Below are 22,832 nucleotides of genomic sequence, written 5' to 3' on the forward strand. Positions count from 1 at the left end.
ATTAAACTTATAAAGAGCTGTAATAGTGGCTCTACGTTCTCCGGCATGATAGGAGGCGCTATTTCACCAGATGCGCGTCTGCGCATGCGTGGCTTTTATGCAGAAGAAACGGCGTCGTTTTCAAAGCTTTGGAACTGCTTCTGTTGTCTTGGTACTGGAAACATATCGCCAGCTAGAAAGGTAACCTAATAATGTAATAATAATAATAATAATAATAATGATAATATAAATAATATGCAGTGTGCAGTGGTAAAGTAAGAACGTAATTCTGGTCGTACGACGTTAGGTAATTGGTCTGTCTTAAATTGTTTACCAGACACAAGCAGAAATCAAACTTTGGTAGCTACGCTAACTCATTAGCCACGTCCCAGGTTGCTGGGTTGTCCACATACCTAACGTTTAACTAGCTATATCCTGAATTAAAATGACTATTCTAGCGTTGACTATTCAGAATTCTTTGTTTTTGTTGAATCTTTTATAGCAGGAGTTTCATCTAACGTCACTGTAAAGTATTATCAGGTAAGTTTTCCCTGGACTTCACAGGCAATGCAAGAGCTTGAATTTTCAGAGGAGGAAGTCCAGCAGCAGTTAGCTGCTCTTGGGTACACGAACATACCGAAACAAAGACTGCTTGAGTTCAAACGAGGTAAGTTCTTTAATTAATATTCTAATACATTCTCGAATTTTGGTTTTACTTTGTGAAACATTATGCGATAATTATGAAAGTCCCCCAAATCGTTTCTAGATCTTGACTTGCTAATTTATCATGAGAAGTCAAAGAGCCAGACTTCAGCTGAGTGGAGCTCTTCAAAATCCCAGAGCAGTTCAGTCAAGAGTCCGCCTGTGATCACTAAAGAGAGAGGTTTGTGGTTGCATTTGTAAAAGGACACAGTGGCCAAAAAAGCATGAAAGATACTTAGAACACTGATTGTAACCCATCATGTGCTTTCTTTTAGTTCAGGTACACAATACTGGTTCCAATTACAGATACATTTACTCTCATGGTGATGCAGCATACCAGGTATGGACACATCCCACAGATACCCCCCCTCCCACTTCCTCACTGTCACTTTACTAATGTATATTAACTTTGCACTTTTATATTTATCCTGTCAAGGTTCTGACCTCAGCTTTTAATGAAGATGGTCATGTGAATCAGGGTCACTATGACGCTTACGTAAAGCATTCAGTGGCTCCCCGGTACATCAGACCTTCAACAGCTCCTAACCGACTTGTAGAGGAGGCACCCTCTGACATTTGTTGCTCATTACTGAATACCAGTCAGGCTGTTAGTCCTGACACAGGCCTTTACACAAATGGAAAACCAGCTATCAGGAGAAAAGTGCTTAGGTGAGGTTTCCTTCTGTAAAGCAACCCTTAACTGGGGAGTTGTATACCTTTTAACTACATAAACCTGTGTTATTACTCAGTGAGTGAGAGTATTGACTCCCATGCATGTATGTAAAATGTGCCCTCACATTTTGCATTTTTGTTAAAAAACAAGTCATGTTTTCAGATTAGTCTCATTCAGGTAAATAATACCAAACATTTCCCTCCTAGGAAGCACAGGGGACAGTCTCATGTTTGTGATGAATCTACAAACAGTGAAGACTCTGGTAAGTTTTTTTTAATTTCTTTTTTAATTTTTTTAGCAGTATTCTTAGCTTTTTAATAATGATCACTTGTGGGCAAAGTGGATGTTATGGACATGTCCTGCCACCTGGTGGCACCCTAGGGCTTCAAAACAGAACTTGTGTATCAGTGCTAATCTTCTTATAGTCACTCCAGCACCTTCTCAGCCATTTGCAGAGGCTCGGTAGATGGGCTAATTTTTCCTTTGCTGCTGATCAAAAAGAAAACCATGTATCAAGGCCTCGATGGCCACTGGGAAAATAGCAGTGAAGAAGACAAAGATTCATTGTCTTCCTCATTCTAGACTGACTGGGAGAGTAATGAAGAACAGGGAGAATGTTTTGTAAAGGATGACAGCGAGGGTATAAGGCCTGAGGTAGAGCATGAAATCAAAATGAAGGAGAATGAAGAAGAAAGGGACACTTACTGTGTAGCGGTAGACAATACGACTGAGGGGATTGGAGGGAAGCCAGGAGCGGGCAGAAAATGCAGTAGTCAGCTTGAGTGTTTGATCGATCGCCTTAAGAATGAGGAGCCTGCAAGTGACGATCTGGAGAGTGAAAGGGAAATGGAATGTTTTGCTAGTGAGGCTTGCAAAAGTGTAATGACGAGCAAGTTAACTGGAAGAGAGGAACAAGAGAGTGAGAGAGAAGGGTCGGGATGTTTTGTGAATCAAGATGGTCTAAAATCTATGAAAAAAGGCAGAATGGACTATGGACCTATAGGAACCTCAGTAAAGCAAATAATGGACAGCAGACAGGAGTGGAGAGGGTCCTTTCTGAATAAAAACAACACTTTCTTTAGCGTTGATGGAAAGGAATGGACTGATGAGTCATATACCAAGCAAGGAGAAATGAAGATTGGCTGTACAGTTTCTAGACAGAAATGGGAACACAGTGCTGAGCAGCATGAAGGTGAAGAGAGGTTGGATGAAGATGTGTGTGGCGATAAGGTGTTTGAGGATAACCCTGGAAGTGTAGGCAGCCCTGCAGCAAGCATCTTAACATCTGGTTATGGGACGTGCAGGCTAGACTCTCTTAAAGATGACCTGGATTGTCTCGACTGCAGAGGTGACTGCACTCTGACTCTGCACTCTGACTCTGAAAGACCTAATGACATTTACTGGGAAGATGACAGTGGCCTGTCTTGGTATCAAGGCAGCCTTGCTTTGCAAGCATCTGGGCAACAGATTCCTTCATTGTCAGTCAAGGGAAGTGATCAGTCTCTTTTTGATCATTGTGGTCGCAGTGAAGGTGCATCTGTACAACACTGTGTTGGCCAACCCCTGGGTGAACTTGATGAGAGTACACCTGATGAACAGACTACCAACGTGTATGGTGAAAAGGACACACAACCTTCTGCTACAAAGAGCATTGATTGTCCTACAAGAGAACAGAAATGCACCACTGATGTTCGCTACCAAGTTACCAGGGCAGCCAGCCATAATGCAGCCAATAGCAGTGACGTCTTGGAAGCTGGAACAATACATTTGGATTATCAACACCCCTTTAACATGCGTCCTGATAAAGGAAAAACCATGACAAAAGACCGCAGGTATAAAGATGGATATCAAAGACAAGAGACAAGGAAGGGAATGAAAGTAAAGGCACATATTTTTACACTTGGTGGGTATCCAACCCCTCACTCATTGTAGTACACAGCTTGAAGTTCTATTAACATTGTTTGTTCAGTTCTTATTTATTTTCCAGCTACCAACATGCCCTAATGAGCTGAACACCGAGGTCCTTTTTTCTCCCCCCCCAATGCATTTTTTTGCAGCTTTCTCTTCTCATATATAAACAGCTTTCCAAGTGTAGTACATTATATTTATTAGCATGTTATTATTTTTGTTTTATTTGTAGCGCCTGTAAGTGAGCTGGAAGAGTGTTTGGATCGGCTGCGAGTGTCTGCTCCTCAAGGGCGGCGTGATTTGGACTCTGTCAGCGAGGAAAGGGGCAGCTGTGCTGACACACAGAGCTCAGCAACAGAAGAACTGCCCAGTGCCTTTCAGGCCTACATCAAAAGCATGGTGAGTACATCCAGCATTTTGTCATTTACTTGCTGTGTGCTAGTAGTATTCAGCACCAGTACAAAACATGTAGTCCATGCTGGGGCATCTGCCCAGAGTGAAGATCATTCCTGTATACTGATGAACCAGCCTACTGTATAACTTTTCCAGGTTTTCTTTGGCTTGCATTAGACATAGTTGCACTTCTGATGATTGATTGTTTTTCTGTTTTAATCCTTTAACAATGCAGACAAGATCACGCAGTGAGAGTGACATCCGACCGCGCCCCAAATCCTGTAAGATTTTCTACACTGTTGCTCTTGCATACACTTCTATGGGATCAGGTACCTAATTTGTAGTCTAATTTGAAGTTTTCCAGTAATTAGCTGAGGATGACGATTCTAATTCTGGATTTATTATTGAATGAATGCATTAACTGGGGCAAAATGTTTGGACAGAAAAATGAACTTTGGAATTCTTAAAAGAGCTGCACTCATGACTAGTTTTTATTTCTGCTCAGGTTGTGAGTAAGGTAATACAATGTTGACTAGTTGATTAAAAACGTAAGTAATTTTTCTGCTAGGCATACTAACGAGCCCGCAATTTTCTCTTCAGTTATTCGCCCAGTTATGGATCACCCACATACAAGAAACTTGAAAAAAAATGATCCTGTAGCAAAGTAAGATGTTTGAAATGCTTCTTTGCTCCTTATAGTGTCTGAAACGCAATGCAGTGATTAGGGAGACCTTTTTATTTGTTTAGCTTTTACAAAGAGAGTTTCAACACCCAAGTATTCTCACTTGGTCCTCAAAGCCCTATACTCTCCCTTTGTATCAGGTATTTCCAGTATAAGCAGGATTGGGAGTTGTTCAAGGCTCCTGGAGAGAGGAGCAGGAAGGAGCTGCACTGGGCCATCAGGGTACAGTACTTCCTAGCCTACGTATTTAACTCCGCCAAAACTTCTAACCTGTGTTCTGACTCTGCACTCCTGTACTGTATATAGAATACACACACAGTATTGGATTAACAAGTCTGCTGTTTATTTCTTGTCCTTAGGAACAACTGATGTACCAGCCTCCACCAGTAAGCAAGTCACTTACATTACATACCTATCAAAGAATTCTACTTTATCTGCACTGTATACATAGTTTTAATTTTTTTGTACTGTTGAGAAATCACTTTGTACTTGCAGCCAAAGCCTCAGAGAACATACATCCCCAACAATTATGTGGTACCCACAGCTAAGAAACGTTCCGCCTTAAGATGGGAGATTCGACATGACTTGGCAAATGGTATCATTCCAACAAAGATCACCTACCCTTGATGAGACTTTGACTGAATGCATCATCATTAGTTGTCCCTACATGGTGAAGGTTTTTATTTATTATATGTTTTAACTGCCTGTGAACTGTATGAATGGAATGAATGGCAGATCACCAGTTTATGAAATAAATCTTTTTTAATACATTGAGTTCATGGCAGGTCACTGTAGGGGAGTTTAAAAGGGTACAGAGGAGTGAACCTGCAATCATGCCACAGTAGCTTCTTCTCTAGAAATTTCACCGCCTCCAGAGTGAGGACCAGACTTTCATGTTTCAGCATGCTGTGTACATTCAGACCTGTAAAGTGAGAGGAATTTTAGATGATAATTTAAGTGAGAGTCTGACATTGTAGGCATGTTTACTGTAACGTAAGGATGAGCTTACCTATTGCTGGAATTATATTCACAGTCTTCAGACTTGCTGTGGCTTGGAGAATGTTCTGGGGAAATTCTTCCCCTCTGAAGAAAACCAAGAAAAAAAAAATAGTATGAAGCTGATGTTTTGGGCAAGTCACGAGACTAAGAAAACAGAAGTAACAGAAATAACCAGCATATTGTGGCAAGATATAAGTTGGATATACTCACACATCCACAATCAGGACTGAGTCCCCCCACTGTCTGTGTTTCATGAGGTCCTGTAGATAGTGAGCATCTGGTGTGGGAATCTCTAATGAGTCAACAATATGAAGATAATCCTAAAGGGAATAAACATGTTTAGACTATAGCATATACAGCTACACAGAGTTTAAGGCAGAATTCTACTTACAGTACCTAACTAAGCATAGTTTTCCACTACTTGTGGAGGGAACAGTATCAAGGTTTGATGTGAAATGAAACCAGTGGAAATTAATTTTAATCACAATTATATTGTCAGTTTTTCCTTGTTGGAGATGAGTCTTTACTTACCTGAGTCAGTTTGGAGGTCAGTGCTATTTTGAGTCCTTGTACACGCACCTTCATGGGTAGCATGTAATAGTAGCTGGTTGGTCCTCTTGGGCCATGAGCAATGCCACCTAAAACAGGGAGCTCAGATTCAAATACTCATGGATTCCAGAGGTCCTTTAGCTGTACACATCAGCATGGCTGATTACATAAAATACCAGGCATCAAGCTCCAATGCTGAATGGCAGTATATATTTGGGTCTATACATTTATTGCAGGACAATCTCACCTCCTCTCCATAACGGCGAGCGGATGCTTCCGTGCCGAGCGCGTCCACTTCCCTTCTGTCTCCATGGTTTCCTGCCTCCCCCACTAACCTCTGCCCTGGTCTTCACCTTGGCATGGCTCTGGAGGTTAATAAACAGTTCATTCACTTATTACAGAGTTCCAAACCGAATCTATAAGCTACATCAGCACATGAACTGTGCTTTGGGAGCTTCAAGAAGTGGGTTTTCATAACAGCCTTGTGTGCAGCTGCTCCAAGATCACCATGTACAAAGCATTGGCTGGAGTGTTGTAAAGCATTCCTATATAATGGATAATGCTGGTCTGGACGATGCAGATGACTACCGACTGCAATGCAAAGTGACAACAGTAAAGTTTGTTGGAGAAAGAATAACTGTCTGGGGCAGTTTTGCACCATGAAATTACCTTTTAAAACAATTACATTCTTTCATGTATGTGGCAACAGTTTGGGGAAGGCTGTTTCCTGTTGGAGCATGACTGCACAAAGCAAGGTCCATAAAGACATAGAGGATCTGTGGAAACTAGCAGAGAGCACTGACCTCAACCTCAAGGAACACCTTTAGGATGAACTAGAAGGTTGGCAGTGAGCCATGCCTTCTTGTCCAACATCAGTGACTGACTTCACAACCCCTTCACTGACTGACTAGGCACAAATTCCCAGACACTCCAAACTCCTGTGGTAAACCTCCCCGGAAAAGTAGGGACTGTTACAGCTGCAATATAGGGACCAGCTTCATATTAATGCCCATGTAATGGGACAGGCAGCAAGGCCACACAGGTGTCTGTCAGGTGCCCACATATGTTTGGCCATATAGTGTATACATATGAATTAAGTCATCCCATACTTGTAGGAACTCATTCAGAATTACATTATTATTTTAAAGCTACTTACAATTCTCTTGAAATTTCTTTGCCAGACCTCCACAGCATGGAGTATGTCGAGTCTTATAGATGAAATGGAGCAAGAGAATCAAATAAACAAAAGCCATATTTTACACATATATACATACATATTATATATTTGTTTTCTAAAACGCATAATTTATATTTATATATATATATTTATATATATATATATATATATATATATATATATATATATATATATATATATATATATATATACATATACATATACATATACATACACACACAAACACAAGCCTAGATTTTAAACAAAATCCCTCTAGGTTCAAGCAATTTGTCCAACTATAAGAAAATATTGTTTATATCTACCAGGTCCTCTATAAGTAGCATCTTTAAAATATAATTGTGGTTGTGCCACAAAATAATAATTTATTTATATTGCACTTTTCTTACAGTGACTGTAGTTCAAAGCACTTTTACATATCAGGAGACAAAGAAGAGCACATGAATGATAACACCTTACTTGAGCTGTAAACCTTTGCAAATCTATGTACGTTATTGCTGTAAATCATAATTGTAATCATAACTCATTTCTGCATATCGCTGCAAAGATCAGTAAAGGGTATAATAGCCTGCTTTACCTCACAGGAACAGAAAAGACATCAGGGTGGAGGTCAACAACACCTAGATGTTCACTGTCACGACTTATTAGAGATTCCAACCACGTCCGAGTTGGTGTGCGATGAGCTGGAATATCAGCCTCACATTTGCGTAACACTGGAAGGTCCGAGGTGGTCGGAGGAGCTCTCTCTGAAGAGAAGAGTGGAGGACAGCAGACCGCATAAACATCCAAACTGATATTGTTTTCAACCACATTAAACCTTGAAAATCATTTAAAAAACCCCAGTAACTCTCTGCTATTTAATGGGGGCGATGAACAAGGACAGCAAACAAAAACAGCAACACCAGAGCAACTCAACGGCAAACACATACTAAAGGACTCATTATAACATGAACTGAGTAACTTACTTTCTCGTGGAGCCCCAATTAAATTTGGTGGAAGTCGTAAGTTTGCCGGAAGGCCGGATTCTCCGGACAAAGATGAGACCAACTGATTCAGGAACACAGTCACCGTATTTAGCCAAACTACTAATGGCGTTTAGTTTACTCCATTTTAAAAATCATACGTTGCTGTTAGCTAGCGTTGGACAATTGTAGTGTAGCATTAGCATTAGCACAGTTAAATCCGGTAAATGTTTGCGTGGTTGCTTGCTTACTTACGCGTTTAATTGTGTCACTTCCACATCTTGCTAACGCAGATCGAAGCATGATTGTGCATAAAATAAAGTTAAATCACTGAACCCATAATCACCACATGCAACGTTACTGCTAAACGTCCAGGCGGAAGGTCGTAGGAGGGCTCGTTTCCGTCCGCTACATATGACGTAAGACCCTGTTTTGGCCACTGCATTATAGACGCACACAACTCTGGAGTTCACATAAATGTCACCGGTTTACACAAACATTCAGCGCAAACCACACAAATAGTGAATGAAGCTAAATATACATTTAGACTACAGTATTTTAAATGGTGCGAACAAAATATTTTTTAAAAAGGTAAAACCATTGTAAAGTGACCAGTCGTTTCATTTAATAAACTCAGCAAAAGGCTTACTTCACAGAATGTGAGCAGAGGACAAAAGTTGGTTGAAAGATGTTGCAGTTTTCACAATTGATTACCTTTATTTTCAAAATGTTACAAACGTTACAGTTGCATGAGAGTATTCCTTTCAATTTCTCATTGAAAGGACTTACAAAAGGCACAGCTGTGTATTCCTAACCAAAACATTATTTCTACAATTGCATAGTGCTCAGAACTCCAGCAGATTCAAAATTATTCATTACATCAGAAATTGGCAAAAAAAAAAAAAGAGCACAATATAGAACACTGCTGAAAATTAATATATCACAAACTCCTCCAATACAAAAAAGAACTGGATTTGTAGATATGCAATCAATTAAGTAAAATTTGCATTTGTATGAAAGAAAACACCAGCAGGGAGAGATGATCATGGTTCATTTAAACCTCTGGTGTATCATGTCTAGATTAAGACAGCAGAAGAAAAAGGAAAATAAACAAAGAGAGACAGAAAAAGAAATGGTGGAGTCTCTCTCTCTCTATATATAGGTATATAGCCTTTGTATAAATCTTTTCTTCACTGTTATGTCAGTAATTTGACCACATTTCAGTGCCTTTTTTTGCCTAAAACGGAAATTCTGATGACAAAGTTACTATGGCAACAATCACATCATAATCAAAACAAAATTTCAAGTATTATTTTAAGGATCCCAATAAGGATTGTCCAGAAAATGGACTCCTCCTCCTCCAACGCTTCCTCCGGACCCTGCTGTGGGTATTTGGGCTGCCCAGGACTGTCCTCGGAAGAATAAAATTCCTTGTGAAATAGGTCCTCTGCCAAAGCTGTCTGATCATAAAACACCTTCATCTCAAATTCACTCTCCAGGTGAGAAGGGTGTCCATAGATTCCAATGCCCACAGGTCTGACAAAGTCCCCTGGAACCACCACTACATCATAGCCACAGGTGGCTGACTGAAGTTTATACGTGTCAAAGTCTGGTCGCAGTGTCTTATCAGACACATAAAGGTCAGCATCTCCCTTGAGGCTATGCATATACAGGACGATGCGGCCATCGTGATTGAGACGCAGGTAACTGTAGTTGCCGGCACCAACGTGGCCCTGGACGACGTGAAGCAGGACCCATTCTTCAGGCACGGAGACCTCCTCAGAAGCATGGTAGAAACCTCTGACCTGGGAGAAGAGTACCAGCAATAACAGGACACACAAGCCTGGCACCATGGTCACTGCTGTCACCCGCCAAACACATCTGTGACCTGCCTGTAAGAGTAAGAGAATTACTGCTTATGGCAACAAAAAAAAAAAAAAAAAAAAAAAAAAAAAAAAAAAAAAAAGGTTACTTTCTGTCATATTTCCCAAACATTAAAGGGATGACGTGAATTTCGTCTTATTGGACCCGAGCGATGGGCTTTCCATTACACCTCCCTCTGAGAAGTTGGGCTGTAAGCTGACACTACATGGGAGCTCAGACTGACCCCTCAGTTTGGGACTGAGAGGTCTAAAAATACCTGACTAACTTGCAAGTGAGAAGGAGGCTACGAATGAGTGCTTTACATATTTTAGACGTACGTTGAGAAACGTGTAGTTAGCTATCCAGATAGCTGAGAACCCTAACCAACGTTGTATATATTTAAATAAACTAAAGCTTGCTAAAACAGCAAACTGCTATTAGCTAGGTTAACCTAGCTTAGCTAGCTACGGGTTTGGAAACTCAAAGTAGTGCCCACTGTTATACTTCAAGAAGTTACTGCTTGGCAGCACAGTTACCAACATCTCCAAATCTATTCACTAACTTTAAAGGTATTTAGAGAGCTAGGAGCTAAATGAAGAGAAAATAGTCGTAACTAGTCAGGTAGCTCGCGTTGGCTAGCTGACTAACTAGCCAGGAAGACATTCCGTTACTGGCTAGTAACGTGATGCTCACAACCACAGCAACTGTTAAACAGCATTATCGTTCACAACTCCATTACATTGTTAGTTAACGAAAATATCTTACCGATGCATTGTCAAACGTAAACCACTGTGCACGGTTAACGCCAAGTAAAAACACAGTCCCTAACGTGAAGCTCCTCGCTCTTCTTCTGTAGACTTACCGGTCCGTTACGAACCCGAGACGATGAGCGCCACCTGCCGTATCAGGTGAGGTCCGCGTACCCTTGTCGTGTCAGGTGAGGTCCCCGTACCTTTGTCTACAGTCCATGTCCTAAACGCAACACCTTTTCTTATCGCACCTGTAACAAATGATAAAACCTACGGAGCACGCGGAAGGACATTGTGGAGATTTCATTTTAATAGTAAAAAAAAAAAAAAAAAAAAAAAAGTTAAAAAAAACTCATGATCACATATGTGGTAGTGCTACTTAAAGTTTTAATAATTAAACTGGATACAGATTTATTCCATAGAGGGTGCTATTTCTGTTTCATTCCTAGTTAATATTATTGGCACAATGTCACGTTCTCTTTATTGCCTGTAAAGCACAGTTCATAAACGTTAAGTAGTTTTTTTTAACATGCCAGCAGGTCTTCATAATATTTTTAAAGCAGCATATAATTTTACATTTATTATATACTTTACTACTGTGCTTCAATGTAACACTGTTAATTTTATTTTAGAGTGTATTATTTGAACAAATATTTGGATGTTGTGGAAAGACATTTCAATGTAAAAGAAAATCCACATTCATATTAAAAAAGGCGGTCATTCCCTGAAGTATATTTCTCAGACCTAAATTTATTAGCAACCACCAGAGGGCACACTAAATAAGAAACCCTTAGTCACTGTAATTCCTCCTTTGTCCACCAGACACTGCGTGTACAACGTTCAAATGATGTATAGATGTGCTTTGCTTTCGCCGGGCGCGGTGGCGTACGCCTGTAATCCAAGCTACTGGGAGGCTGAGGCTGGCGGACCGTTTGAGCTCAGGGGTTCTGGGCTGTAGCGGGCTATGCCGATCGGGTGTCCGCACTAAGTTCGGTATCGATATGGTGCTCCTGAGGGAGCTTGGGACCACCAGGTCATCTAAGGAGGGGTGAACCGGCCCAGGTCGGAAACGGAGCAGGTCAAAGCCCCCGTGCCGATCAGTAGTGGGATCGCGCCTGTGAATAGACGCTGCAGTGCAGCCTGTGTAATACAACGGGACCCAGTCTTTTCTTACTTAGATTGCTTTCAACTTATTTATCTCACTTAAATTATAGTGGAGTTTCTATAGGCTTAATTCGTCAAGCCTTCATATAGCCGAGATGTAATAGTTAAAGTCTTCGACTATAGTTTAATCACACCAACTAATTATTGTACTGCAATAATCTCAATGCAACCATTTAAATCCAACCATTTAAATATTAGATTTTACCTTAAATATCGGTAACTGAACGAGTGAATATTTTTGCCTTTATTTCTTTGCCATTAATGCCATGCAAATGTCCGTTAGCACGACACTGCCTCCCCTAGGATAAAAATGAAACTGCACCCTATATTCCAGCTCGTCATGTGTTCTCCGAGGGTAGGCGCTGATCACATAGTCCAATATATCAGGCTGTAACGATTCTCAGATCTTCTTCCACACATCACTATCAGGGGCGAGCGTCGATTACAACCGTTTATTTAAAACAGTTCATTCAAAACATTTAAAAAAATAGAACAGAAAAATATTACATTAATAAGCCTAATACTTTTTTGCACAAGAAAGTCTGTTTAAATTAAAAATATTGTTACATAAAAATTATATTGTTATATACAAATGCAAGAGACTTGACCTCTAAGCAAGGCTGTAGCTATGAACTGAACAGTTGGGGGACCAGATCTGCCCAGGGCAGGGCATTCACTAACTCACCAGATGAAATTATTATTATTATTATTATTATTATTATTAAGTGACTGGTAAAATATAACGATACTAATATAACCATAAATCTATGTATTCTAATGGAAAGACAAGTCCAGATATTGTGACCAATGTTTAGCAAGTTGTTTTTATTTTCTAACAAGTACACCTGTGAGGGCATCAGGGACATCTGCTCTCTCATTTTAACCTCTTGACTTATTTTCTCCTCACCAACCCCCCTTCCTCTCCTCCTCTCTCCTCTCCTATATTCTAATATCCTCTCCAGTCACCTCCCCTCCCCTCTCCTCCCCTATATTCTAATCTCCTCTCCAGTCACCTCCCCTCCCCTCTCCTCTCTCCTCCCCTATATTCTAATCTCCTTTCCAGTCACCTCCCCTCCCCTCTCCTCTCTCCTCCCCTATATTCTAATATCCTCTCCAGTCACCTCCCCTCCCCTCTCCTCTCTCCTCCCCTATATTCTAATCTCCTCTCCAGTCACCTCCCCTCCCCTCTCCTCTCTCCTCCCCTATATTCTAATCTCCTCTCCAGTCACCTCCCCTCCCCTCTCCTCCCCTATATTCTAATCTCCTCTCCAGTCACCTCCCCTCCCCTCTCCTCTCTCCTCCCCTATATTCTAATCTCCTCTCCTCTCCATGTCATTCTTCCTCTCCTCTGGTACTTCTTCTCCTCTCTAGTCATCTATTCTCCTCTCACTTTTTTTAGTTATGTACTTAATTGTTTTATTAATTAACCCACCCCACATACACTGGGGGAGTACTTCATTAGTTTTAATGACTTTTTCATTTTAAATTATGGCTTTTCTTTAAGGTTCATATTTGTTTTTAATGTATTATTATTATATTTTCCTTACCATCATTTCTTGGTCTTAACTATCAGTATCTGCTCCTTTTCTCACTCACTGCGTATCATTCCCCCCCAGTAAACAACTGGTATGTCCTGCCATGTTGTTCAGGAATAGATTACTGTCAATTTCTTATTGTCAACACATTATTCAATATGTTATGATTGGTATTTATTATGTTAGGAAACACTGACTCAGTTCAACACATTATTCAATATGTTATGATTGGTATTTATTATGTTAGGAAACACTGACTCAGTTCTTGTACAACTCTCTTCTATACTTATATCATCTGACTAGTACTCATTTATTCACAGTTACTTTTCCTTTTTCTAAGATTGCCCAAGCAGGTACAGATACACAGGACATTATACGAAATTACAGTAAATTAAAGCTGCCTCTCTCCACATGTTTATGCGCATCACTAAAAGGACTGACACATTACTTCACGTAAGACTTCACGTAGTATTTCTAACAAATATAACGCAATATATACATTAATGTTATCTGAATATGCCCATGACTACTGTTGGACGCTGCATGAAAGTGTGGCTAATTAACCTTCCAGGTACCTTAACTATGGTTGCTAACGTCAGTAGTCATGGTTGATTGATATAGCATTCGCAAATTGGCCCATTTTCACCAAAAATGCTTGTTTCCACTTCATACAATTACTGACACTTCTGAGTAAAATTTTATTTATTTCTACAATTAGTCTCAGCGCACAATGCTGTATTGATATTAACGTTACCTTTTCCTGCAGGTCAGACACGTTAGCAGTGGTAGGTGTTACAATAATAAGTGTCCCATCAACAACAGATGGGAACATTAACAGCTCCTATCATTGCGCAAAGAACGTGAGTGGAATAAATATGTAAATGTGTAATGTGACTACGGCCTTGCTTCTAAGAAACATTTAAGATCCCATGTAAGATATTTTTATTATTTAAACAGACTTTCTTGTGCAAGTAAAATAAAAAGCTCTTTTGTAAGATAATTGGGTATTACAATCGCATCATTCTGGACCTAATTTAATAACAGTTCTATGAACTCCTTCAAGCAATTCCTTATGAAGTGTGCTTTATCCTAAAATAAATTGCAAGGATTCAATAAAATTGATGCGTTTCTTTCTTTTTCCAACACACCCGAGTCGTATAATAAATGCTAATTACTTGACAAGCGTAAGTTGAATACAGAAATAGATATAAACGTGACCTGACTATAAGGTCATGAACAAACTTTAACGGGCAGCGCTTTCGAGTTCCGGTTTTGGTCCTCATGTTCTCAGTGGGGTTTTCACTACCACATATATGTGATTGTGCTACTTAAGGTTTTGGTCATTAAACTGGATACAGCTTAATTCCTAGTTAATATTATTGGCACGATGCTACTTTCTCATTATTGCCTGTAAGGTGCAGGCCATAAATGTGACCTGATTTTTTATTTTTTTTACATGCCAGCAGGGCTTATTTCAACATTGGTTAAAGGAGCAACTAATTTTACATTCATGATATAGTCTACTTTATTACTGGGCTTCAATGTAACACTGTTAAATTGTTTTAGTTGATGTGTGTTGTTTGAACAAATATGTAGATGTTTTGGAAGAATGTTTCAATGTACAAAAAAAATCCACATTCATATTAAAACAGGCGGTCATTCCCTGAAGTATATTTCTCAAACCTAATTTTATTAACAACCACCAGAGGGCACGCTATGTAAGAAACCCTTAGCCGGTGTAATTCTTCATTTGCCCACCAGAGGGCACACCGCGTGCACAACGTTTAAAACGTCCCGCTCTGCGTTGCTTTCGCCGCGGGGTTCGGGCTTTTCTTACTTAACTTGACCGAAGAGTTTTTATATGTAGTGTAATTTCTGTAATTCAGTTAAAAATAGCTGAGAATTGGGTTCGCAAAGGAACCTGTAACAAAAGAAATGAGCAAGAACTAATAAGATAACCACGTATTTCAGAAGCTGTCAAGCAAATTTTAGCGATAGTAAATTTTTTAGGCTATACGCCTATTCATACTGCATTTAATTGTTTTCATATTATTTATTTAAAATCTTGATTTTAAGGGAACCCCAAAATTTTCGACACTGCCACTCTGACAAGTCTGAACATGCACCTTGTATTTCGAGCGCAGGAGCTCAGGTCTTTGAGGTTGCAGTGGTGTGACCAATTATTCAAATCAGGCGCATACTTCAAATAGAGGCATTTATTTCAAGCAGTTTATCTGTAAACATCTACAGACAAGTAGAACAGAAAGATATTGTGTAATGTTTATACAAGGGAGAAGGTCTGTTTTAATAAAAACATTATATACAAATACAAGAAATTTGACTTCTTAGAACTACCCAACTAACTACTCAAAAGAGCCTATGTATGCTTATTAGGATTATGATTATAATCATGCCATTTTGTAAACTCTGATAGAAATTTTAATACTAGGTCTGTGGATTTCTTCTAGCAATTCCATGAAGTGCGCTTTAGCCTAAAATAAATTTCAATGGTCAACAGAACATAGCATAAATTTTAAAATTGTTAAATAAGTGAAACCATAAACACAAAAAACTGACAACTGATTTCCTGCTTTTGACATGTGAGCTAAGATTTTTAATTAATTAATTAATATTTTAAATTAATCAACAAGCGATAAAGGCATAGGTTATCATAATGTTTGGAACGTAATGAATTTTGCATGCAGGTGTGATTTACACATGGGGCAGAGAAGAGTGGGGTTCCATCTGCAGTGCAGATGAATTTTCAAATTTATTTTGACACCAGAACTTAATTTATACAGTGCCAATATAGTACCGCACCCAAAGTCAGAATGCAGAGCTTACAGAAAACAAGCTATGATATGAGCCAGGATAAACTCAGCACAGGGGAGGAAATACAAATAATGACATACCCTAAGCTTAAAACAACACAAAATGTGAGCACTTTTAGAAGAAAGAATGAAAACAGAACAAATAAGGGCATGAACGAGGGAAGGGAATTAACATTCACATTAATCAACCCTCCCTCTCAGTTTAGGAAGTGTGATACTTGAAGCTCTACCAGCTATGTTCAGGCAACACAAATCAGTCATGTTCTGCAACAATTACAGAAAATGCAACAAAAAACCCATATAGAACTGTGGCCTGATGAACATTTTGACTGAAATTAAAATCTTGACTGAAGTATGATTTTTAGCCTTCAAAAAATGAGAGTTTGGCAATTGTTCCAAAGTTTCAAAGCACCAAAACTCCTTTATTCAGTGGTTGTTTAGATGACTAATCCCCCACCCTGCAGATTGCTCACTTGCACTCACCTTAAAACTCTAAGAATATTTCTACTTTTTATGTCTCTTTAAAATCTTTTCCTTGAATAATTGATTATTAACACAGAAAAGTTTAATGTTGTTGTATTTGTATTTTCAGTTATAGTTTGTATTCTATGAATTGTCCTAAACAGGAAGTATCAGCCACACCCTGCTTAAAATGTAATCGCCGGACTACCTGATTTATTCTCTCTTTGTAGATGATGTTTGAGGTTTGTCAAAATTGCCACTGTAGTTACTTGAAGGAACTTTCACTGAGAAACACACTTAAAATGTCTGTCCCTGTTTACACAGTCACACCTAGGCCACCAATAAAAGTACAGACACATAGATTTTGGTAGGTATGGTATTATTCAGGTAAAGGTTTGTTAAGAAAATATGCATTCTCCATAGCTTTGTTCAATTAGAACATGAATGGGATTGGTTTAGTAATGGTTAGCTTAAACTTTACCCATAATGTAATTTAGTGCAGTGCCTAAAACTATAGAAAGAAAAATATTAATGTTAGATGGCCTATGTATAAGAATACTTAAATGCCATGAATTTTAAGTTAAATAATAAATGCATAAGATTTAACATCGCATATTCATATGCTTATACATATTTGCTTTCTGAATTCTGTAAGTCACAGATGCAGATAAAAAATGAAGACATAGACATATTCTCCTTTCTTTCTCTCACCCATTTTCATACACTTTAATATCTGTTGCATTCTTTTTCCATTTAAGCGTAACCTTTTATTGGGGACAAAGGGCATTGCTGATAGAGGCATATGGTAAACAAAGGCCTGGCGCTTTTAAAAACATAACCTTTGCTTTCCTGCTCAGTGTTTTTTGTGATGAAACTGTCTCCTGGCAACATCATATGGGGTGAAGAGGGGTTGCAGAGGTAGGGTGGTGTAACAGCCAACTCCAGCGTGTTGCAGTGTGTTGAGATGAGGGTTGCAGAGGGAGGGTGGTGTAACAGCTGCCTCCAGTGTGTTGCAACGTTGCCTTAGTGCCTTAGTTGTGGAACAGACTGGCACAAGCTGAGCAGAATTCGTGACTAATAAAATGACTGCAAGCCTTTTGTGTGTGTGTGTGTGTGTGTGTGTGTGTGAGTGTGTGTGTGTGAGTGTGTGTGTGTGTGTGTGTGTGTGTGTGTGTGTGAGTGTGTGTGTGTGAGTGTGTGTGTGTGTGTGTGTGTGGTGTGTGTGTGTGTGTGTGTGTGTGTGAGTGTGTGTGTGTGTGTGTGTGTGTGAGTGTGAGTGTGTGTGTGTGTGTGTGAGTGTGTGTGTGTGTGTGTGTGTGTGTGTGTGTGTCTAGTTCTGTGATTTCAGTAAATGTGCCTCAACTATTAAAATAAAGATAAATAACTTGCCAGAAGGTTTAATTATCCATAGCTTTAATTATCCATAGCTCTAGTGTGTTGTCTGCAATATTCTATTTATTTTAGTTTTGATGTGTATGTGAAATGATCTGTGTGCCAGGATGAAATAAGAGCTCACTGCAATAATTGGAGAGCCAGAAGAGGTACATTGTTTCCAGAAGCTTTATTTTCAGAGACAGGTTTCTCACACGCAGTAACGAGATGCTTTTCTTCATTATCAACTGTCAGCATTTATTTCCTAGATTTTATAACAATGCCTTTTTTTGCTTGCTTTACTCATTTTGTCGTTGACATACAGGAGCCTTGTACTGTGTGAGTGTGTCAGACTGTCGCGTGCTACGTCTAGCTGACACGCACTGTTTTAGACACGGTGGTGGTGGAGGTGGTGGTGGAGCCACCTGGAAAAGAATTGACAGATCCATTTAAATTTGCTCCCAAATCTATAAACAACCATCTTAGTTCTAGTCCTACATCTGCAATGATAAGAATTGATAATTACCTGTGCTGGGATTCCTAAAAAAAGGAAAAAGAAAATATGTGATTAATCTTTAGAACATAAAGGGTCAACTGCACTGGATGTAATACTGTCCAGTAACACATGTTGTGTTTAGAAAGTTGTTTAGGGACATATGTTTGAGTGTCTCTACCTGGTCTCCTCCTTTTCCAGAAGGCTCCTGTAGACACTGATTTCCTTCTCCAGACGAGTCTTGATGTCCAGAAGCATGGTGTATTCCTGCCGCTGCTGCTCGATGCTGGCCCTGACCTGGGATATCTCTCCCTCTAGAATGTGGATTTGATTCTGGAAGCCTGCTAGCATATTACTGTAGCGAGCCTCTGTCTCAGCTAATGTGTTCTCCAGCGCTGCTTTCTGTAAATAAAAGATAGAGGGGTTATGGGAAAATTAAGCATGTATTGTACTTTCCATGACTTTGGACAGGAAGTCTGGATGTTAAGATACAGAAAGGCAAATAACACTTTGGTACTCTAAATTGTTCTCTATTTCCATTTATTATGGGTTAATTCATTGGTTGAACATGACCTTCCTGCTCTTATACTTAAAGGATTACTCATAATATTTATCTTTTTCATCTCAGTAACACTGCTCTCAGTCTTTTGTGTCAGCATTTAATCTGGCGCTGACCTGGTTTAGGACTCTGGCTAGATCCAAAGGTCCTTTTGAACAGTCCAGCAAGATTTTACATGTGGATAGAGATTTTTTTTTTTGTAGCAGAACTACACCAAGGACGTGCAGGTCCACACTCATGTGTCAAAACAGTTCAGAAGATCATTTTGCTTTTACCACATAATGTCTTCTCCACGTTCTTTTCCGCCTGAGTGTGTCTCTCTGGGATCTGATGGTGAACTTTGCCTTGGTATCTCTTCTTTCCCCAACCACCCTGTCTAGCTCTGATCACCCTCCTCCCACCGGTTGCTTCATACTCCCCCCTTCTCTTGTTTCGCTCTTACATAACAGATGGATTTTGTTCAAATCTCCACATACGCTCCCTGACCTCCACCCTCCTTCCTGCCTCCTTTGTTCCCATCCTCTCTGCAGGCTTCCCTTTCTCACCATGCTCAGCTGCGACTGAAGTTCTATCTCCAGGCCCTGCAAAGTTCGTCTCAAGTCTGTGAGTTCAGTTTTGGATGTCTGGATGGTCTCTGTGTTGGCGGCCACCTCTACAGTCAGTGCTGCAGACTGGGAGAGAAGCAAACACATACATGAGGCTTTCTTTTATTCATATTCTCATAATCACCATAAACAGTACTTAGTGTCTTTTAATATTTTAGTGTATTGGCTTTGGGTTTAGAATTGTTTGAATGACATGAAAAGTGGAAGATGAGGATCGAGTACTGTAAAATGGGCTTCAGAAAACAGGGTACATCCACCTCACCTGCTCATTGAACCAGGCCTCTTGCTCTCTGCGGTGTTTTTCCGTTATGCTCTCGTACTGAGAGCGCATATCCTCCAGAATTTTATTCAGGTCCTGCTGAGGAGCAGCGTCCACCTCCACATTCACGGTACCGGACAACTGTGTTCTTAGAGCTGCCAGTTCCTACAGACACATGCACGCCGCTTTGAATGGATAAAGTCTCATGACTTCATTCCTGTTTCTCTTTTGCAAAAAATTCTGAAAATAGATCTGCCACCAAATATGGAGATAGATTTTTAGAAAGAATTTTAGAAAGGCTTTTTTTTTTCAGTATATCAGCCTGATTCTTGGCACGTGTCATTGTACTTCAACTACTGCCAAGTTGAACCAGTTCATATACATTACAAATCACCTCACTGGTTTTGTACTTTTTTTTTTTTCCAGTCAAGCATATGTGACCCGGTTTGGTGCAGTTTCAGTAGATGATGACAATGCTACCAACCTCCTCATGGTTCTTCTTCAGGTAGGCCAGTTCATCCTGCAGACCTTCAATCTGCATCTCCAGGTCAGCTTTAGTCAGGGTCGTCTGGTCCAACAGGCGCCGCAGGTTGGCGATGTCAGCCTCCACAGACTGGCGCATCATCAACTCGTGCTCAAACCTGGTCATTGGGGAGATGGGATTAATGCCGATTTAACCTCCCGAATGCATGTGAATATGTAAACCGATAACATTTTTAAGAAGGAGAAAATGTGCAGGACTTTTATTTTTTCGCATCTTACTTTGTTCTGAAGTCATCAGCAGCCAACTTTGAGTTGTCAATCTGCAGGAGGATGTTGGCATTGGTGATGGTTGCTGTTTTGATCTAAAACAGGATCAGTGGTTAGCCATTGGCTGAGAAGACATTACAAAGACATTAAAAACACCAACCCTAAATTGGATGGGGACACATAATGTTCCAAAGACTCTCAAACAGTCCTTTCTATGTTGGTCTATTATCTCTAAAGTTAATCATGCGTTTCAGTGTTTCTGGCCTGCACATAATCAGTATGCACTGTAAATATTCCAAATTAAATTATAGAGTTATAATTATAAGTTTGAATGTCTGAGTACTGATAAGAGCTGCCCACTAATTGCCCCTTACTGTACCTTGTCCTTCAGGTCATTGATGGTGGCCCAGTAGTGGCTGTAGTCTCTCTGGGCAACTGGTCCTTGCTTGTCGTAGAACTCACGGATCTGCAGTTCCAGTTTAGCATTGGCAGCTTCCAGGGAGCGCACCTTGTCCAGGTAGGAGGCCAGACGATCGTTCAGGTTCTGCATGGTAGCCTTCTCATTCAAGCTGACGGTATCCGAGTCCAAGGCAGAAGACAGGTTGAAGGAATCTCCTCCATACCCCCCCATGGAAGCACCCAGTCCACCACCAAAGCCATAAGCATTGCTTCTTGAAATGGATGAGGACATACGTCCACCACCACCGCTACTGAAGGAGACTCCAGAAACACTGTAGGCTTTGGGTGCAGACCGCTGGGAGATCATAGAAGTGGTCATGGGGCCACTTCCATACATGCTGCTTCTGGTAGACCTGACACTGGTTGTTCTGATAGACATGCTGACGACTCGGTGATTGCAAAGACTCAGGAGAAAACCGTTTCGGAGGAGTTACTCTGAACTGGAGTGTCCTGGAGTGAGCAGCAGGATCCAGCGATGTTCCTTCATATAGCCTGGGCCCAGGGGCGGGTCCTGCAGCCTGCATGTGTGTTTGTGAGGGGGAGGGAGGAAGCGACCGTCCACCCCAGTGAGGAAAGTGCTTTGGAATGTGGGTGTGTGTGTGCGTGCATGCGCGTGTGTGTGTGTGTGTGTGTGTGTGTGTGTGTGTGTGTGTGTGTGTGTGTGTGTGTGTGTGTGTGCGTGCGTGCGCGTGTGTGTGTGTGTCTGTGTGTGTATGTGTGTGTGTGTGTGTGTGTGTGTGTGTGTGTATGTGTCTGTGTGTGTGTGTGTGCGTGTGTGTGTGTGTGTGCATGTGTGTGTGCGTGTGTGTCTGTGCGTGTGTGTGTGTGTGCGTGTCTGTGCTTGTGTGTGTGTGTGTGTGTGTGTGTGTGTGTGTGTGTATGTGTCTGTGTGTGTCTGTGTGTGTGTATGTGTCTGTGTGTGTGTGTCTGTGCGTGTGTGTGTGTGTGTGCATGTGTGTGTGCGTGTGTGTCTGTGCGTGTGTGTGTGTGTGCGTGTCTGTGCATGTGTGTGTGTGTGTGTGTGTGTGTGTGTCTGTGTGTGTGTGTCTGTGTGTGTGCGTGTGTGTGCCCTATCCAATCTCCTCAGAGATGAGATTACAGAAGGAGCAATACAATGTGGCTGCACAGGCAGGTTTAAAACAGGCTTCTGAGAAAAAAAAAAAGGTTTCGTGTGTCTGTTTGTAGTTTTGTATGCATGCCAACATTCCCTTGTTCCCCTCAGATCAGGAGAGTCTTGAGTATTATTTAGTAAAATGTGTGGTAGGAAACATTACTTTCACTTATGCTGAACTACATGTTTACTTATGGCAAACTAATGACCATTATAGTTCTTATTACTTTGGCTGCAAAGTATAACTAAGAATTAAACTATTTGCAGGAAAAGGACTGCAAATTGAAGTGACTACATTTAGAGGATCACACTTCCTCCATTAAGGTATCTGAGCTGTGGAAACATTTGAAACAAACTCCTAAAAGTTCCTTTGAAGTAGTTAAAGGCATTGTTTCTGTTCAGCTGAAGTTATTTTACAACTGGTCCATTTTATCAGTGAGGTCCAATAATATCATACTGTAACAATACAACTGCAGAATTCTGGCCCAGTTACTGCATGCTCCTTTGCATTAGGCTTTATACCTTATATGTAAAGCCGTGTTTAGGTCACACCCACCTGTGGTCTGGAATCAAAGGCTT

The 22,832-nt window shown here is 40.4% G+C and overlaps 4 protein-coding genes across 8 annotated transcripts; 1 reads left to right on the top strand and 3 right to left on the bottom strand.

Moving 5' to 3' along the window:
- The first annotated feature begins 92 nt into the window (after window positions 1-92).
- On the top strand, window positions 93-4,989 carry si:dkey-23f9.4 (HYLS1 centriolar and ciliogenesis associated). 5 transcript variants are annotated; one of them, XM_035523405.1, is made up of 12 exons: window positions 93-180; window positions 482-646; window positions 746-862; window positions 957-1,021; window positions 1,118-1,350; window positions 1,561-1,616; window positions 3,495-3,661; window positions 3,891-3,936; window positions 4,256-4,319; window positions 4,478-4,559; window positions 4,697-4,723; window positions 4,833-4,989. In XM_035523405.1, the coding sequence occupies exons 2-12, from the start codon at window positions 547-549 to the stop codon at window positions 4,962-4,964; spliced, it is 1,089 nt and encodes a 362-aa protein (XP_035379298.1). In that variant the 5' UTR covers window positions 93-180; window positions 482-546; the 3' UTR covers window positions 4,965-4,989. The 5 variants fall into 5 exon arrangements, with proteins under 5 accessions (XP_035379298.1, XP_035379296.1, XP_035379297.1 ...); XM_035523403.1 differs by having other exon boundaries at window positions 4,697-4,973; XM_035523404.1 differs by having other exon boundaries at window positions 94-180; window positions 485-646; window positions 4,697-4,973.
- A 91-nt stretch (window positions 4,990-5,080) lies between these two features.
- mrpl4 (mitochondrial ribosomal protein L4) lies at window positions 5,081-8,445 on the bottom strand. The gene is made up of 9 exons (XM_027018352.1): window positions 8,298-8,445; window positions 8,046-8,127; window positions 7,658-7,826; window positions 7,042-7,093; window positions 6,133-6,250; window positions 5,868-5,974; window positions 5,547-5,656; window positions 5,347-5,420; window positions 5,081-5,259 (listed from the first exon to the last, which is right to left on the bottom strand). The coding sequence occupies exons 1-9, from the start codon at window positions 8,343-8,345 to the stop codon at window positions 5,114-5,116; spliced, it is 906 nt and encodes a 301-aa protein (XP_026874153.1). The 5' UTR covers window positions 8,346-8,445; the 3' UTR covers window positions 5,081-5,113.
- Window positions 8,446-8,733: 288 nt separating this feature from the next.
- On the bottom strand, window positions 8,734-10,767 carry c26h6orf120 (chromosome 26 C6orf120 homolog). Its single transcript, XM_027018307.2, has 2 exons — window positions 10,671-10,767; window positions 8,734-9,934 (listed from the first exon to the last, which is right to left on the bottom strand). The coding sequence occupies exon 2, from the start codon at window positions 9,893-9,895 to the stop codon at window positions 9,332-9,334; it is 564 nt and encodes a 187-aa protein (XP_026874108.1). The 5' UTR covers window positions 9,896-9,934; window positions 10,671-10,767; the 3' UTR covers window positions 8,734-9,331.
- Window positions 10,768-18,188: 7,421 nt separating this feature from the next.
- LOC113582516 (keratin, type I cytoskeletal 19-like) lies at window positions 18,189-21,616 on the bottom strand. The gene is made up of 8 exons (XM_027018306.2): window positions 21,063-21,616; window positions 20,696-20,778; window positions 20,418-20,574; window positions 19,937-20,098; window positions 19,615-19,740; window positions 18,692-18,912; window positions 18,544-18,557; window positions 18,189-18,442 (listed from the first exon to the last, which is right to left on the bottom strand). The coding sequence occupies exons 1-8, from the start codon at window positions 21,519-21,521 to the stop codon at window positions 18,387-18,389; spliced, it is 1,278 nt and encodes a 425-aa protein (XP_026874107.2). The 5' UTR covers window positions 21,522-21,616; the 3' UTR covers window positions 18,189-18,386.
- Between the last annotated feature and the right edge of the window lie 1,216 nt (window positions 21,617-22,832).

The sequence above is a fragment of the Electrophorus electricus genome, chromosome 26 (assembly GCF_013358815.1).
Source record: "Electrophorus electricus isolate fEleEle1 chromosome 26, fEleEle1.pri, whole genome shotgun sequence".
Taxonomy (NCBI): Eukaryota; Metazoa; Chordata; class Actinopteri; order Gymnotiformes; family Gymnotidae; genus Electrophorus; species Electrophorus electricus.

Bases quoted from the DNA above. Each gene is read 5' to 3' on its own strand.
- LOC113582516 (XM_027018306.2), bottom strand. From the start codon at position 21,521: ATGTCTATCAGAACAACCAGTGTCAGGTCTACCAGAAGCAGCATGTAT. The intron at 20,779-21,062 runs GTACAGTAAGGG...ATCCTGTTTTAG, and splicing joins TCAATGACCTGAAGGACAAG to ATCAAAACAGCAACCATCAC. The intron at 18,913-19,614 runs GTGAGAAAGGGA...TTTTATTTACAG, and splicing joins TTCAGTCGCAGCTGAGCATG to AAAGCAGCGCTGGAGAACAC.
- si:dkey-23f9.4 (XM_027018349.2), top strand. From the start codon at position 2,027: ATGAAGGAGAATGAAGAAGAAAGGGACACTTACTGTGTAGCGGTAGAC. The intron at 3,937-4,255 runs GTAAGATTTTCT...TTTTCTCTTCAG, and splicing joins CCGACCGCGCCCCAAATCCT to TTATTCGCCCAGTTATGGAT. The intron at 4,560-4,696 runs GTACAGTACTTC...TCTTGTCCTTAG, and splicing joins AGCTGCACTGGGCCATCAGG to GAACAACTGATGTACCAGCC.
- c26h6orf120 (XM_027018307.2), bottom strand. From the start codon at position 9,895: ATGGTGCCAGGCTTGTGTGTCCTGTTATTGCTGGTACTCTTCTCCCAG.
- mrpl4 (XM_027018352.1), bottom strand. From the start codon at position 8,345: ATGCTTCGATCTGCGTTAGCAAGATGTGGAAGTGACACAATTAAACGC. The intron at 5,975-6,132 runs GTGAGATTGTCC...TCCCTGTTTTAG, and splicing joins CTCGCCGTTATGGAGAGGAG to GTGGCATTGCTCATGGCCCA. The intron at 5,421-5,546 runs GTGAGTATATCC...GGTTTTCTTCAG, and splicing joins TCAGTCCTGATTGTGGATGT to AGGGGAAGAATTTCCCCAGA.